Below are 15,301 nucleotides of genomic sequence, written 5' to 3'. Positions count from 1 at the left end.
ATACTAAGAAAAATATGAGTGATGCTATTTGAAAATAGTTATTCAAAGAGAAGAGAACATGGGCTGATACCTAGAAGAGGTGTAGTTTTGGCTCAGCCAAACTGGAATCCTGTTTTCATTTTGCAGAAAGGAAACTCTAAAGTATCTTCATTAATTCAAAAGATTTTATGAGATACGGTCCAATGACAGTATGAAAAAAATCAAAGCCCACAGCTGTTTTAGTTAATAAGGGAACAGTGATTTAGATGCTGCACATAAACTCCTCCGAAGATGAGGGCATTGTGCTCCTAGTGGGCGACAGCGTCTACATATAAAAAATGCAAGGAGTTTCTCAGAGTCCAAAGCATGGTGGTCAGGGTGACGATCGATACCTGTCCATAATAATGATCTGTTTAGTTGAGTAAACGGGAAATATTATTTAGTCGTCCAAAATATCTTCATCTAGGTTGATATCTGTTGTGTCAATATCTTCTAATTCCAAATTATCCAAATCTACTTCCAGCTCAAGTAAACTCTGCAAACAAAAGGAAGAGGGTGAGTTCTGTAGTACTGTGTTAACGACGAGTTACCTGTGATTCATGATCCAAAGAGAACTAAACCAACAGTCGGAAAGGGGTATCTTTCCATTTCAAAGCCCCTGCTCTGAAACTGATTACATCACTTAAAACACAGGCCTGCGCAGCTAGCACACATTCATGTGGAGACAGGGTGAGGCTGGGGTCCAACGGGAAGCTGGGTATGATGTCAGTACCTTTTCTTCTTTGTTGGCTGTCTGGGAGGTCACGATAACAGGAGTAGGAGAAGCAGGTTTCCCATCAAGTTCCTGAAAATCCACAAAACAAAGGAATTTGTTCAGGAATTCGAAGTTTTTGCCAAATGGAAGACTGATCGGGATTAGGAAGTGGGAGATGGTACTTAAAATCAACAAATCTCAACCAGACTATCTTGTGTAGCAGTCTACTGACCTGCTGAGCTGTAGATCTTGAGGGCTGAAAGCCTTTTGCCTCTTCCATAACATTTCTTTCTTCATTTGGCTATCAGGGAATGAAGCAATGATGGAATGAAATATTCTGAAAGCATAATTCATCTATGAACTTAGCCCAAATCCCAAATACTAGCTCTCAATCAAACCAGAACGTATGTGGTACAGTTTAAAACCTTAAGCTGTGAATGCCCTTCTACTTGAAGTTACGCAAAATCAGGCGCCCCAGGCACTCACGGTGACAAGTGGGTACTGTTTGGCTGGCCACAGGTCGGCATGCGTTTCCTTCACCCATTCTTCTGCAACAAAGGCTTCCTTTAATCCAGGGAAAAGGTTTTCATATTCTGTTGGATCAGCAAGGGATTCTGCTGCTTTCTGATTGACTTTTGAGAGGTTTTCTCTCCAAAGTTTCACCACCCTGTTACAGATATGGAATCAAAGGGAGATTGGTAAGGACTCTGTTTTTATCTGAAATATTTCCTCCCAAAATGCAAAGTCTGTACCTTGAAACCTGACTGGGTAGGTAAGTCCGTGCCAGGAAGGCAGCTTCTGGCAGTCGTCCAGTTCTAATCAAAAGCTCCAGGCAAGCATCAAGCCTACAGATTAAAGACAGGCACTGTTACCACGAATAAACGCCGTAATAATGGCACTTAGCACATTAGAGAAATGTGAATTTAGTGCTGCAAAGTCAGCATTCCCTCTCCAGCTCCCACATGTATACCTCTTTTCTGTCACTGAGCCATTAACTTATCACCTGTGAGTTACATAATGGACTCCAGGAGTGTGAGAAATAAGATAGCTTTTGTGACCATTTTCAATCTGCTTAACTGTCCTAGGCAGACTCTAAAGGGGCTTTTTAAGACAAGGTAGCTGATATGAACACATTTAAGGGCTTCAGGAGATACAGAGGAGAAACTCGTTTCTCAAGTATATTATTGAGGGCAGCATCTCTAAGATTAATAGTGCTAGACAATGCAGTGGTGCCCAGTAGGAAAATATCCAAGTGTCCATTCTCTTTATTTCAGTTTTTTCCTGTGTAAGTTTGATAAAGTGGATACTGTATTTTAGAATTAAGAATTTTTTTTATTTTAAAAAGGTAATACTTAGATATTACAAAGTAATATGCCATATATTACATAACATCCTCAGCACCAAAGTCACAAACGTTAATATTCTGCAAAAAACACGTGACTACTAAATACAATAAAAACATACCAAGTGGCATAAAAACATTAAAAACAACTAACAACTTAAGAGTTTAGGTCTGATTATGCCACCAGATACTCTCTTCAGAATTTTTTGGGTTTTTGAATAATTGATAAGAAGAGTAGAACCAGACTTCCCTGGTGGGCCAATGGTTAAGAATCTGCCTGCCAATGCAGGGGGGACGTGTTGCAGGGCAGCTGAGCCCATGTGCCACAACTACTGAAGCCCCCATGCTCTAGAGTCCCTGCTCCCCGGTGAGAGAAGCCATCACAGCGAGAAGCTAGCACACCACAACTATAGTGGTCCTCACTCACTGCAGCTGGAGAAAGCCCCTGCTCAGCGACAGACCCAGTGCAGCCAAAAAACAGTGGACCTATTCTTGTTAAGTTGCTCGGGTGTGTCGGATTCTTTTGCGACCCCATGGGCTGAAGCCCACCAGGTTCCTCTGTCCATGGGATTTACCAGGTGAAAATACTGGAGTGGGTTCCCATTTCCTTCTCCAGGGGATCTTCCCAACCCAGGAATCTAACCCATGTCTCCAGCATTGGCAAGCAGATTGTTTACCACTGAGCCACCAGGGAAGCCCAGACCTTTTCTCACAGGTATATAAATGTATGCATGCTGCTGCTGCTATTGCTGCTAAGTCGTGTCAGTCATGTCCGACTGTGCGACCCCATAGACGGCAGCCCACCAGGCTCTGCCATCCCTGGGATTCTCCAGGCAAGAACACTGGAGTGGGTTGCCATTTCCTCCTCCAATGCATGAAAGTGAAAAGTGAAAGTGAAGTCGCTCAGTTGTCTGACTCTTAGCGACCCCATGGACTGCAGCCCACCAGGCTCCTCCGTCCATGGGATTTTCCAGGCAAGAATACTTACTGGAGTAGGGTGCCATCAGATCTTTTCATTAGTTGACCATTATGAAATAAAATGCAAAAGTATTCATTAATTTTGCCTTACAGACTTTCTGAACCTCACAGTTCATCATAAAAACTTTGAATGTATATGTATTTTATACATATACATTGAATACATTGAATACACTGAATGTATATGTATTTTATACATATACATTGAATATACTGAATGTATATGTATTTTATACATATATATTCAAAGTTTTTATGATGAACTGTGAGGTTCAGAAAGTCTGTAAGGCAAAATTAATGTGCATTTTATTTCATAATGGTCAACTAATGAAAAGATCTGATATGTACTAACTGCTACACTTTTGAAAATATATGACATTTTAATGCTTTAAATGCAAATCTAAAAGTAACTAGCTAGTAACTAGTAACTAGCATCCTGATCCCCCTTTTGGATTTTTTTGTTGTAAACAGATCAGAATTATTCAATTTGGGCAAAATCACCTGCCATTCAGGTACCAAATGACAGCCTCTTGGTGTCATTAAATAAAATATCTTAGCCAGGAAGTGGCAGGGCTATTGAGAAAGGGGTTTAACATTTCTCTTCTCTGAAGCTCAACTCTGCTCAAACATTTAGACAAACTGTGGTAAAAGCATCCTTTGCTGAAGCAGCCCTGTCCCCCTGCCTGCTCCTACCAGCAATATCCCCTGGCCAGGCATCAGTGCACTCTCCAGGGTTTCCTCTTCACGTTCCTCTTGAAAGACCACCCTCAAAAGTCAGTGCAGACAGTGCTTCTCATTACTCTGCCTGCCTTTAGACCATGGGTTAATACTTACTTGCCCTGTAGAAAGTAGCTCATGAATGCCACATTATTCTTGCCATCTCTCTCTGCGCCCTCTGCTAGCTTGTTCACCATACTAGCATTACCAGAGGCAGTGGCCAAAAGCAGCAGACCCCCATAGTCCTGTGCATGATGCAGGCACTCCTGGGCTAGGCCAAACTGGCATTTACTAATGGCAAGTTCAGCAAGCTGTTTCCACTTCTGTTCTGACTGTAAGAAAGAGTTTCCACATTAAAATATCTTTTAAATCAACATCTGAATTTCCAATACCAACATTATTCTGTTAATCTGAGCATTACTGTGCTGACAATTTTATATTTTCTATAATTATAAAATACATGTTTTATGTATACTGAGCTGTGCTTGTTAAGTTGGTTCTGTCAATCAAAATAAGAACGGAATGACAAAATATGTAATTAGGAAATGGAAATTATTCACATACACAAAATTAATTCAAACACAAATCAATTTTAATGCTGTATGAATAATTAGCCCATTATATTTTTATTTTGTAATTATATAGTGAAACTAAAACTAATAAGTTTTCAGGTGATTAGATTGTAATTTAAGGAATGATTTATAACCCTTTTTTAAAAAGAATGGAAAAAAAGATTTTATGTCCTTAAATATTTAATAATAAATATTATTTCTGTCATTTGGTAGTGTCTCAGAAATCAAATAAAATGCTGCTCATTTGGATAATCTTAACATAGCTAAAATTTCTTTAGTACATCTGAAATGAATTCACCTGTAAAAGCTAGACTGAAACCATGACTGGAGCCCTCAATATACGATCCATAAAAATGTCATTAAATTGTCTCAAAATGTCATAACCCTTCTTTAAAACTAACATCTTCCTCACTAGTTTGGGATACTGACACATTACTGCTGTGTCTGCATTATTTGAGAGTTCCAGATTCCTTTATCTACTATCTTCCAGCTTTTCTTCTCTTCCAAAATAGATCCCATGTTAAGATTAAAAAAACAAAAACCTTTAGCTTAAATTAGAATGCTAAGAATATATTAATAAGAATATAGAATTAATCATTTTTAAAAAGACCAAAGAGAGGCAATAACCTCACCAAAATTAGTTACTAATTTGCATTTCAGAAAAGTTGAATAACACAACTTACACTAAACACATACAAATATCTACTGACCTTTCCATCAGTTACAAAAAATGATAAATTAGTACATACCTCTGCTTCCACTGCTAACTGGTATGCAATTTTTAGTTCTCCAAGCTGAAGAGCAAGTTCAAAGCGATGCTCAGGGTCTGTGGAAACTGTAAGAGCTTGCTGCTTGAAGCCCTGAACAGATAAGATATATGTGTGTGTTTATGTACAGCAAAACCTGTGTGTGTAGTCTACATATACAGTGCACACACATGGCAAATAATCCATTTTCCCCTCAAAACTAAATACGCTGCTGACATTGGAAGCCCTGTTACTTAAACAAAAGTAACAATAACAACAACTACTCTTCAATAAGAAGACAGAAAAATTAAGGAGCCGTTAAATCAACTGGTAAGAACATACAGGAAAGACAAAATTCAGCTGCACGCCTGTTTTCTAAGCATGGAAGCTGACCAATGCTTGATAAACTCAAGTAAAACAACAACTAGCAAAATTTAGAAGTATAAAAGTAAATATCAAAAATGATTCTAGAAAGTTGACTGGATAAGAACCATTTAAAAAAGAAAAGGCACAGTAGTGTACACCTAGCTGTCTGTAATTGCCCAAGCTGGGCCTTAGAGATCTAGTACTGGGCCTCAGAGAAAGGAAAATCAAATGTAAAACTTTACGATTTTCAATCATCCGCAGGTCATTTAGCAAACATTTTGCCTTCAGGTCCAGACACTGCCTGGGTGTTACCTATGCCTTTACTGTTGGTCTCATGTCCAATTTACTCTTCAGCAAGTATTCCAGAGGGCAGAAGTCTAAAACCTCCTTCCCATGCTCCAGTCAGCCATCAGAAACAAGCTTTTAAGCCAACCACTATAATCACTACATTGGCTTCTCCCGCAAGACGGTGCTGATGGGGTCTGCCCTATGGGCAAGTTCTTCAGCTCCAGGGGATTGGTATAATGAGACAAGAAGTTCAAGCTGCAGAAGACTTCCTCAGACTGAGGGCGAATGCTGTTAAGTCAGGATGCAGAAATTGGACAGTTTTGTCTCACTAAAGACTCAGTCAGCATGGCTGTATCACTGTGTTCAAAATAAGTTCCCAGACTATACAAGCTGCCCCTCCCTCCACTCACCCCTGAGGTACAAGGTAACAAGAAATTCTGAATAATCTGCATTACTCCTTTTCTCCCCTAGCACTAATGTAGACAATATACAATCCAAGAGTGGAGGATAGATAATCTATAGTACTAGTCATATATAGGTGAGGGCAAAGCAAATGAAATGAGGTGGACTATATATGTTTACTTTTGTTTTCCGCCAAATCCCCACTGAAATGACACTAAAGGGATTCTTCTTTAAAGCACAAACTCCCAAGGACACATAAAAAGGCAGAGGAGAAATCAGTCTTAATAACAACACTTTGTGAAGCTTGAAAGCTGGTGAAGGAGTTAAACTTACTGAAATAAACATTCAGTTAAAACACCAGAGAAGACTAAATCAGAAGTCAAGACAGCATAGAAATAACTCAATTCACACCTCAGCTGTGTCTCGTGAAGGGCAGTGTTAAAGCCAGCAAAGAAATCAAACTGCCTAGGTCTATATAAGAAGCAGTTAGACACCCCAGGTCCTCACGCCTCCCCACATCCTCTCAACACACATGGAAGACGAGGCTTGATTTCTAGAGAAGGTAAACTAGAGGGTCTCCAGCCTGAGGGATACCTACACACCCAGAAGGAATACTGAGTGGCAAAAGGAAAACAGGAGATTATGAGAATGGATACTTAACTAAATGTTTGAAATACTAAATACTGAGACACCAAGCTGTACTCTACCCACTGCCCCCCCCCGCCACCCCCAGAATGATGGTGATTGGGGAGCTTCTCTGTAAACTAACCAGTCAAAGGGGCTAGACTTAAAAATACTAAAATGTCAATGAGGGTTATATGCCAGCCTGAGCAGTGCTTGGTACAATATTTAGTGCTCATTAAATTTACTAAATGAACAAATTCATTACATGAAGAAACTGACATTGAGGTTTCCCAATCAATTGGCCCAGCCACATCACATATTTTAAGTTCATACTCAATAAGTTCACCCATGAACTCAGATCTTTTGACCTGCTTCTTAGACCTCCACTCTTAAAGGAGTGCTCAAAGATCATCAGATACCTGAGGAAAATCTTTAAAAGGAAAGACAGAAATCAAACCAATAATAGCAGGACCAGTAACAGTAATCTGAAGAAAGCATACCAATAAGGGAAAAAGAAAACTTCAACTATCACTTATACCCTAACAGAGGGTATGAAGAGAAACTCTGATCCATAAACAAGATTTTAAAAGTCCAAGAATAACAAAATGAGAAAACCAGTGCAAGAAGTCCAACATCTGAATAACAGTTCCACAGAGAGAATATGGAAAACATAGGAAGGAATCAACAGAAACATGATTCAACAAAATCTCTCAAAAATGAAGGAATGAGCTTCCAATTAAGAGAGCTCATCTATTACCTACCAGAATGAATGATGACTGACTCCTAAGCCAGGGCCCACCATCATGATAACATTACAGAACAACAGGAGCAAGATCCAAAAAGCTTCCAAAGAGAAAAAACAGATCAGGCACCAAGACTCAAGAATATAAATGGTTTAGACTTCAACAATAACTAGAAACTAGAAGACAAAATAGAATTTTTTCTTCAAAATTCTGAGAGAAAACTATCTCCAACTTAGAATTCTATATCCAGTTAAGTGGCCAAATATGTTCTAGGGTAGAACAATGGCACTTTCAGATATTCAAGGTCACAAAAACATTTACTTCCTATCAATAAAAAACCCTTTTCTCAGAAAACTACTGAAGGACATACTCCAGCAAAATGAGGGAGTAAACCAGGAAAGAAGATAGGGGATATAGGAAACAATGGCTCAAGCCAAAGGGAGGCCCCAACATGATGGGGAGGGGATACTCATGATGAGGGAAAAAGTCAGCTGAGCCTGAAGGAGACTGAACACACTGAAAGGAGATAGCAAGGAAATCTGGAGAAGCAGCAGAGTAGGAAGAATAACCCTAAACACATAGAGAAATAAGCAATGTTAATGAAAGAATCAGTTATTAACTCAGGGAAAACAACTTAAAAAAAGGGGAAGCTATAATATGGCTCAGCTGTCAACAGGGTTTAAATAGTCATAATAATATAAACAATGGATACTGATCTAATCAAAATTATGATGTAACGATTTAAGTGGCATGTAGGTTGTTGAAGCAGGGGGAGTGAAAGAAAGATAAATTCTTCATTTTCTACAGAGTGGGAGGTCCCAAAAAATACCTAAAACTGAGAAACAGCAATTCAATAAGCATGTTGCTACTAAGTCACGTCAGTCGTGTCCGACTCTGTGAGACCCCATAGACGGCAGCCCACCAGGCTCCTCCGTCCCTGGGATTCTCCAGGCAAGAACACCAGAGTGGGTTGCCATTTCCTTCTCCAATGCATGAGAGTGAAAAGTCAAAGTGAAGTCACTCAGTCGTGTCCGACTCTTAGCGACCCCATGGACTGCAGCCTACCAGGCTCCTCTGTCCATGGGATTTTCCAGGCGAGTACTGGAGTGGGGTGCCATTGCCTTCTCCATAATGAGCACGTTAGACATGTGGAAATAAATGCCAATAGTCAGCTAAAAGAATTAAGTGATTACCACTAGGGAGTGTAAATGAGAGAAGGGAGAGGGCTGTGTTCTCCTAAGCCTTCCAAAGCTTTTGTGCACATAACTTGGATTTTAAAGCAGCACTTTTCACAAGAGTCAGAAACAACCAAAATGTCCACCGATAGAGGACTAGATAAAGATGTGGTACATAGATACAATGGTATACTACACAGCCATAAATAGAATGAAATAATGCCAATGGATCTAGAGATTATCATACTAAGTGAAGTAAGTCAGAAAGACAAAGACAAATATCACATAGTATCACTTATATGTGGAATTTAAAATATGGCACAAATGAACCTATTTAAGAAACAGAAACAGATTCCTAGACATAGAGAACAGATTTGTGGTTGCCAAGGAGGGGAGAGGGAGAGAGATGGACTAGGAGTTCGGGGTTGGCAGGTGCAAACCATTTTGTATAGAATGGATAGGTAACACCCTACTGTATAGCACAGAGAACTATACTCAATATTCTGTGATAAGCCACAATGGAAAAGATTATAAAAAAAGAATGTATATATGTGTATAACTGAGTCATATACAGCTGACAGGCACAACATTGTAAATCAACTATGTTTCAAGAATAAACAAACTTTGATTATAAAAATGCTACTTTAAGGAAAACGCTCATCACTAATGATAAATTTTATGTGTATTTTACAGAAAGAGAGAAGCTAGCTAGGATAGAGAAAAATACAGCATAGAAATGAAAATACTGATAGAATGGAAAAGAAGTTACAGAAAGGGAAGACTAATAAATCACCTTCAACATATAAAGGGGATATGAAGGACAATGAGAAAGGAGAAGGAAGCATATTAATAAGTGACTTAAATTTATAAGAGAAAGTCCACTGCCATAAGGAAACAATTACAGTGACAATTAAGAAATAAAGTTCAAACTCATACAAACATTCTTTCAAATTGCTGGCTTTAAAAACACACATAAATAAACAAACAACCCCCCTTACCTGCTTTTCCAAGAAGTGTGCAACTCTGGTCCTCTGCTCTTTCGGGATGGTCGGGAGGACCTTATCGGCCATGCTGAAGTCCCTCCGCATGACGGCTGTCTGGTACTCCAGCACTGAAACCAGTAGGGAGTAGCTAACGATGTTCAGTTCCTTATCCCCCAGATAAAGCCTGTTGTCTTTAGGAATATAGCCCAGGAGATACATCGTCCTGTAAGAGAAATGGAAACTAATTTAGAATTAAGCCCAGATCAGTACATACTCTCTCCCTTCCTCCTTCCCTCTGCCTCTTGCTCAAAATCTTTTCATTTGATTGATGCAGTTTTAGTTAGCAAATTGCCACCTATTAAAACCGTAACACTGAAAAACCAGGCCTATCATTGTTACAAGCCAGCAACTGGTTTTATTTTTAAAGTATACTTTTAAATTTAGGATGTTAAAAACAAAAGCAAAACGATAGTCAGCTACCTGTCCAAGTGGGCAATGGTGACTATTTCTCCTCCGACATAATAATTTAATCTGTTCACAGAACTTGTGTAAATGAAGCAATCGCCTACCCACAGCCCTGTTTTCACAATTTCCTGAATCTCACCAAGAACCTACAGAAAGAAAATGAAGCCTGTTATTATCTTATTCAACAACAAATAACAAACTTTCAATAACAAAAAACTGAATATAATTAGGGGTGATGGATAGAAAAAGAGATGCAAAGAAAGAATCCTATTTCAAGAAAGAAAATCTTTCTTGGAATGTCTATCTTCTTTCTTCATTGAAGAACAGATTCCTGAATGAGCATCTATAAAGTCTTACCACTGAATTAAAGCTATAATCTAAGAAAGTGCTGATTGAAATCCCTAACATACATGAGACTGGCATAATAAGTATTTCACAAAATCTTCTAAGACACCTCCACCATGGATGATTTATCTTTATATTTGGAAGTTCATTTATTTTTTTAAAGATAATTATAGACTCTTTTATTTTTTAAATGGAGGAAAATTGCTTTACAATATTGTATTGGTTTTTGCAGTACAACAAAGTGAATCAGCCATAATTAATATATATATCTTCTCCCTCTTGAGCTTCCATCCCCTCCCCCACAAGTTCCACTCCTCTAAGTCATCAGAGAGTACCAGGATAGGCTCCCTCTGCTTGAAAACCCATTTTAAATAACTCTAGCTAAACTGTCTTAGGACCGTAACAACTTCTAACTTCCTTACTGAAAAACTGTCAAAGCTGGTCTAAAGATTTCCTATAATCAAAGCACAAATCTCTTTTAACAAATACTTTCAGACGCTGATCTTTGAGCCAAGACTTTAATTTCCACATTTTACCATAACTCCTTAAGTGTTTATTAAGTTTTCCCAAACCTAATTTATAATAAAATGTTACATTGAGTGAAGTTCAGCTGTAAGTACATAATTCATTTAAAAACAAAGCTAAAGTTTCACTGATGCAATTACCTCAAAACCATCTTCAATGCCATCTTCAGTAACTCCTTCATGTGTTTCCTGTGCAGCCAAGACTTTTTCTGACAGATATTTAAGGATAAAAAATGACTCTTCAGTTGCAATACAGACTAGCTCTCCAGAGTCAGACCAGAAAATCTGTGACATGACAAACAAAAACACAGATAAATGATTTTGGAGTCTATGTGAATGTGACAAACTGCATATGCTGTTTCCTACACGATTTATCTTCTTACATTAGGATAAAAAGTAAGCACTTAATCTGATACACACACACACACATTTGGGAGGCTGGACAGGGCGCTGCTATTTTATTTACAGAAATGGAAAGCCCTAGGGAGGCAGGAAGGAGCACTGGCAGTAAGTGCTGGCAGTAAGTGAGATTCAGAGGAGTACAGACTATTTCCAGCTGCTCTACAACAGTGTCTCTCCCTCCCCCCACACCCATTATGACCCCCACCCCAAACCTTTTTTAGGCATTTTTTCCCACTTTCCTTTATGAAGTTTTAATATCACAGATACTACACATCTCAAAGTGAAAGTTGCTCAGTAGTGTCCGACTCTTTGCGGCCCCATGGACAGTAGCCTACCAGGCTCCTCTGTCCCTGGAATTCTCCAGGCAAGAATACTGGAGTGGGTATCCGTTCCCTTCTCCAGGGGATCTTTTCAACTCAGGGATCCTACGTTGCAGGCAGAGTCTTTACCAACTGAGCCGCCCGGGACACCCACTATCCATCTATACATGATGTAATACATAAACATACACACAGTATACAAACACATAACATGTATGAACATATGAACATCTATGCTTTATAGATAAAATAGAGTACTTTTTCTCATCAATTGGTTTCAGGAACTGATGTCTGCCGCCTTGAGGATGACGCCCCCCTTGCTGAGACAATGCAGACACTAGAAATCAGAACCAGGATCCTGGGAGATATCTGTCTCCAGAGATAAATTCCTGACAATGAAAGCTCTCAAAGAAGCATGCAGATCTAAAGGTAGAAAACCCTCACTGGTGAACGGCCACCTAAAGTTTAAACAGCTGTTATCAGGTAACGTAGGCAAAGGCTTTCTGAACTGAGTGGGAGACTTGCAGGTCTTGCCACGTGAAGAACTCATTGACTTTTCCTCTTCAAAGCATTAAAGCCATTTAAAATACGACTAGCACTTGGCATTTGTACAACTCTTTATACTTTTCAAAAAGCCCAACATCTACTACCTTATTCAAATACCCCAATCCTCCTTTTAAAAGCAATCCTGAGGTAAATGGCCCCACGTCTAGCACAATGGGACAGGGACAGCAAGGTACCAGGGTATTTCTTGGCCTCAGGGACCCAGAGTTTGTCACAAAGAGGTACATTCCAAAAACAGCAAAGACGGAAGCTCACGTGTTTGGGTTGAATTTCAATTCTGCGTATGAGTTCCGTATTTTCCCAGTCGTAGAAAGCTAAACCATTTACAGACCTGACTCCCAGTAAGAAGCCTCCGTAGATACCTACAAAGAACAACAAAATATTTTCAGATCTTTAGATGTTTTTGAGCCATTACGAAGTTTCTAAAATTGTATCATATATAAACAGCACTTACTTTCAGCTCCAAAGTCTGGTTTAAATGATTTTTTTTCCTTAAAGTTCTTAAATATCTTTACAACACTGTTGCTCTCTCTTATTGCATATCTAGGGGGAAAAGGAAAGCAATCATAGCGTATTACATATATACTAAACTGTAATTCCACCAAATATTACAAGTATCTTCAAATGTATTTAAGTAGTGAATTACACAAAAATATAAAATTAATATCTGAAGATTCACTAATATATTTTTTTCCTAAGAGATCAGTGAACTGCTTACAGTTGGACAAATAATGAACAGACTTCACAATGTCTATTACACAAATTACTAGGGCTTACAAACCATTTTACAAGATCCAAATGTCCTTCAACAGGTGAATGAGTAAACCAACTGTGGTCTATGCATACAATGGAATACTACTCTGCCAAAAAGGGAACCAGTTATTGATCCATGCAACAACAAGTTGCTGTTTAGTCGCTCAGTCGTGTTTGACTCTTTGCAACCCCAGACTGTAGCCCGCCAGGCTCCTCTGTCCATGGGATTCCACAGGCAAAAATACTGGAGTGGGTAGCCATTTCCTTCTCCAGGGGATATTCCCAGATAAGAGATCAAACCCGCACATAACCTGCATTACAGGCAGATTCGTTATCACTGAGCAATCCGGGAAGCCCACATAACAACATGGATGCAGCTCAAATACATTATGCTGAGCAAAACAAGCCAGATGACAAGTGTATACCGCACAACTCCACTGACGAAATCCTGAAGAAGACAAATCTAATCTAGTGGGGAACAAGGGTGGGGTGCTGCCTATAAGAGAAACAAGGGGATTGTTTTTGAGGTGACAGAAATGTTGACCGTGCTGGTGGTTACAGGTTACATCCATGTGCCCAAATTCGCTGGAAGATACACTTAAAGCAGTGCCTTTTATTTTGTATAAATTATTCCTCAATAAAAAATAACTTAAAAAAAACAAAAACTTTTATAAGTGGCTCACTAGGTCAGTCATGCTTAGCAACAACTTAATAAATTGTGTATACTCGGGCCTCTCTCTTGAAAGGGGGCTATGGCTGGATATTCAAGAGTATATGAGAAAGGGATGGAATAAGTACTTTGCTCCAACAGGAAAGATGCTGAACAGGGAGGGTCTGGGCTGGATAAACTTGAAAAGAGGGAACTATCAAAACAGAGGGAGACGTGTGCTGAGAGAGGTATGGCAATTCACGAACTGTAACTGTGCTCACGGTAACAAAGTACTTTTTAGCATATGGAACTGTGCATAAATGAGTTTATTTAGGAAATTGATGAAAAGATCTTACCTCTCAGGGACCTTTTTGTTAAAAACTAAAAAGCATGCATCTTACTGAGCAATGCTGAGGCCTAAGTTGCCCACTGCTGGCAGAAGAGGCAACACAAAATATGGAAAAACAAAACCAAGAAAACTATGAAGATGTAATTCAGTGTGTAGGCTGGAAAAAAACAAAATCCCCATGTTTATTACATGCACCAAACAGGAATCAAAAAGGAACCAGTCAGTAAATATCTAGTATAATATTGAGAGGTAGATTTTTTTCTGTTTTTAATGAGACAATTTTATGAACATTTGAATTCAGACAGAATTTAAGAATGGGAGATAAGTAACATCATGAAAACTCATTTTTGTGATGTTTTATCACAGATTCATTAAGTTTTTTATCATGATTACATTAGAATCTAGTATCTCTCCAAGTGGTTCAGATGAGGGCAGCAGCAGCAGCTCAGGATGCAGGTTCTGGTTGGGGGAGGTGGGACCTGCCAAGGTTTTTATCTGAGGGACTACTCTGCCTTCAGCCCTGCCATGGGCTCCACCAAGGAAAAATAGGTGTTGGGTCCCCAGTTTATTATTGGGTCAGATTGAGTGAGCCAGCTCAAAACCGAGTATAAAATGTTAAACGCAGCTCATGCTGCACATTTGCCCTTGATTAATCCTCCAACACAGGTCTGGTGAGAACTGGTCTTCAACATGGAGCACAGCCTACTGAGCCTTGCAGACCTCTTCAATACAGCTGCATACAGAATGCCCACTGGTTATCAGGGGCAGCTGATATGACACAGACAAAACTTACTCTGAAGAGTCGTGGGCCCACGCGAACTCCTGGGCAGACCCAAAGCTCTTGTTCCTCAGTGCCATTGCCGTGTAGATGATGTACTCGCCGTCACCACACACCACAACAAACCTACAAGTTAGAAAAGCCAGGGTGGGGAGAAGTACAGAGGACCAATGACATGCAGAAGAAACAATGATTTATCTTGTTTCTAATATGGTGAAATATTTCTAGTAACAAATGTTATTTCAGTTGACTGTTACAAATGAACCTAATAACTTATAAGTTATATAATTTAAGTTATATATTTCTTGGAATACAGAGCTAGACATAAATATTACACCCAACAAATCAAAAGCAGATTATGAAGATGGGGTTACTGCTGAAAATATTATTGCAATGGCCTCTCTTACAAACAAAGGGTCATGAAGATAAGAAAGGCTGGAGATGTATAGGAGAGGACTCCAATAAATCAACTAGCATTTGTTG

At 39.2% G+C, this 15,301-nt stretch overlaps 1 protein-coding gene across 1 annotated transcript in view; it reads right to left on the bottom strand.

The window, feature by feature from the left end:
- Nucleotides 1-150: 150 nt before the first annotated feature.
- Nucleotides 151-15,301, bottom strand: part of COPB2 (COPI coat complex subunit beta 2) — a 33,099-nt gene continuing 17,948 nt past the window's right edge. The window contains exons 10-22 of the mRNA XM_055569533.1: nucleotides 14,834-14,944; nucleotides 12,744-12,832; nucleotides 12,545-12,651; nucleotides 11,145-11,288; nucleotides 10,150-10,280; nucleotides 9,685-9,892; nucleotides 5,092-5,202; nucleotides 3,888-4,102; nucleotides 1,486-1,578; nucleotides 1,220-1,400; nucleotides 966-1,034; nucleotides 752-823; nucleotides 151-514 (exon numbers count right to left, since the gene is read on the bottom strand). Of these exons, the coding sequence (XP_055425508.1) occupies nucleotides 419-514; nucleotides 752-823; nucleotides 966-1,034; nucleotides 1,220-1,400; nucleotides 1,486-1,578; nucleotides 3,888-4,102; nucleotides 5,092-5,202; nucleotides 9,685-9,892; nucleotides 10,150-10,280; nucleotides 11,145-11,288; nucleotides 12,545-12,651; nucleotides 12,744-12,832; nucleotides 14,834-14,944 (1,627 nt within the window). The 3' untranslated portion in view covers nucleotides 151-418. The remainder of the gene's footprint in view (nucleotides 515-751; nucleotides 824-965; nucleotides 1,035-1,219; nucleotides 1,401-1,485; nucleotides 1,579-3,887; nucleotides 4,103-5,091; nucleotides 5,203-9,684; nucleotides 9,893-10,149; nucleotides 10,281-11,144; nucleotides 11,289-12,544; nucleotides 12,652-12,743; nucleotides 12,833-14,833; nucleotides 14,945-15,301) is intronic.

Source organism: Bubalus kerabau, chromosome 2 (assembly GCF_029407905.1).
Source record: "Bubalus kerabau isolate K-KA32 ecotype Philippines breed swamp buffalo chromosome 2, PCC_UOA_SB_1v2, whole genome shotgun sequence".
Taxonomy (NCBI): domain Eukaryota; kingdom Metazoa; phylum Chordata; class Mammalia; order Artiodactyla; family Bovidae; genus Bubalus; species Bubalus kerabau.
The sequence above is the reverse complement of the archived record's forward strand: the minus strand, read 5'-3'. Positions and strand labels throughout refer to the sequence as shown.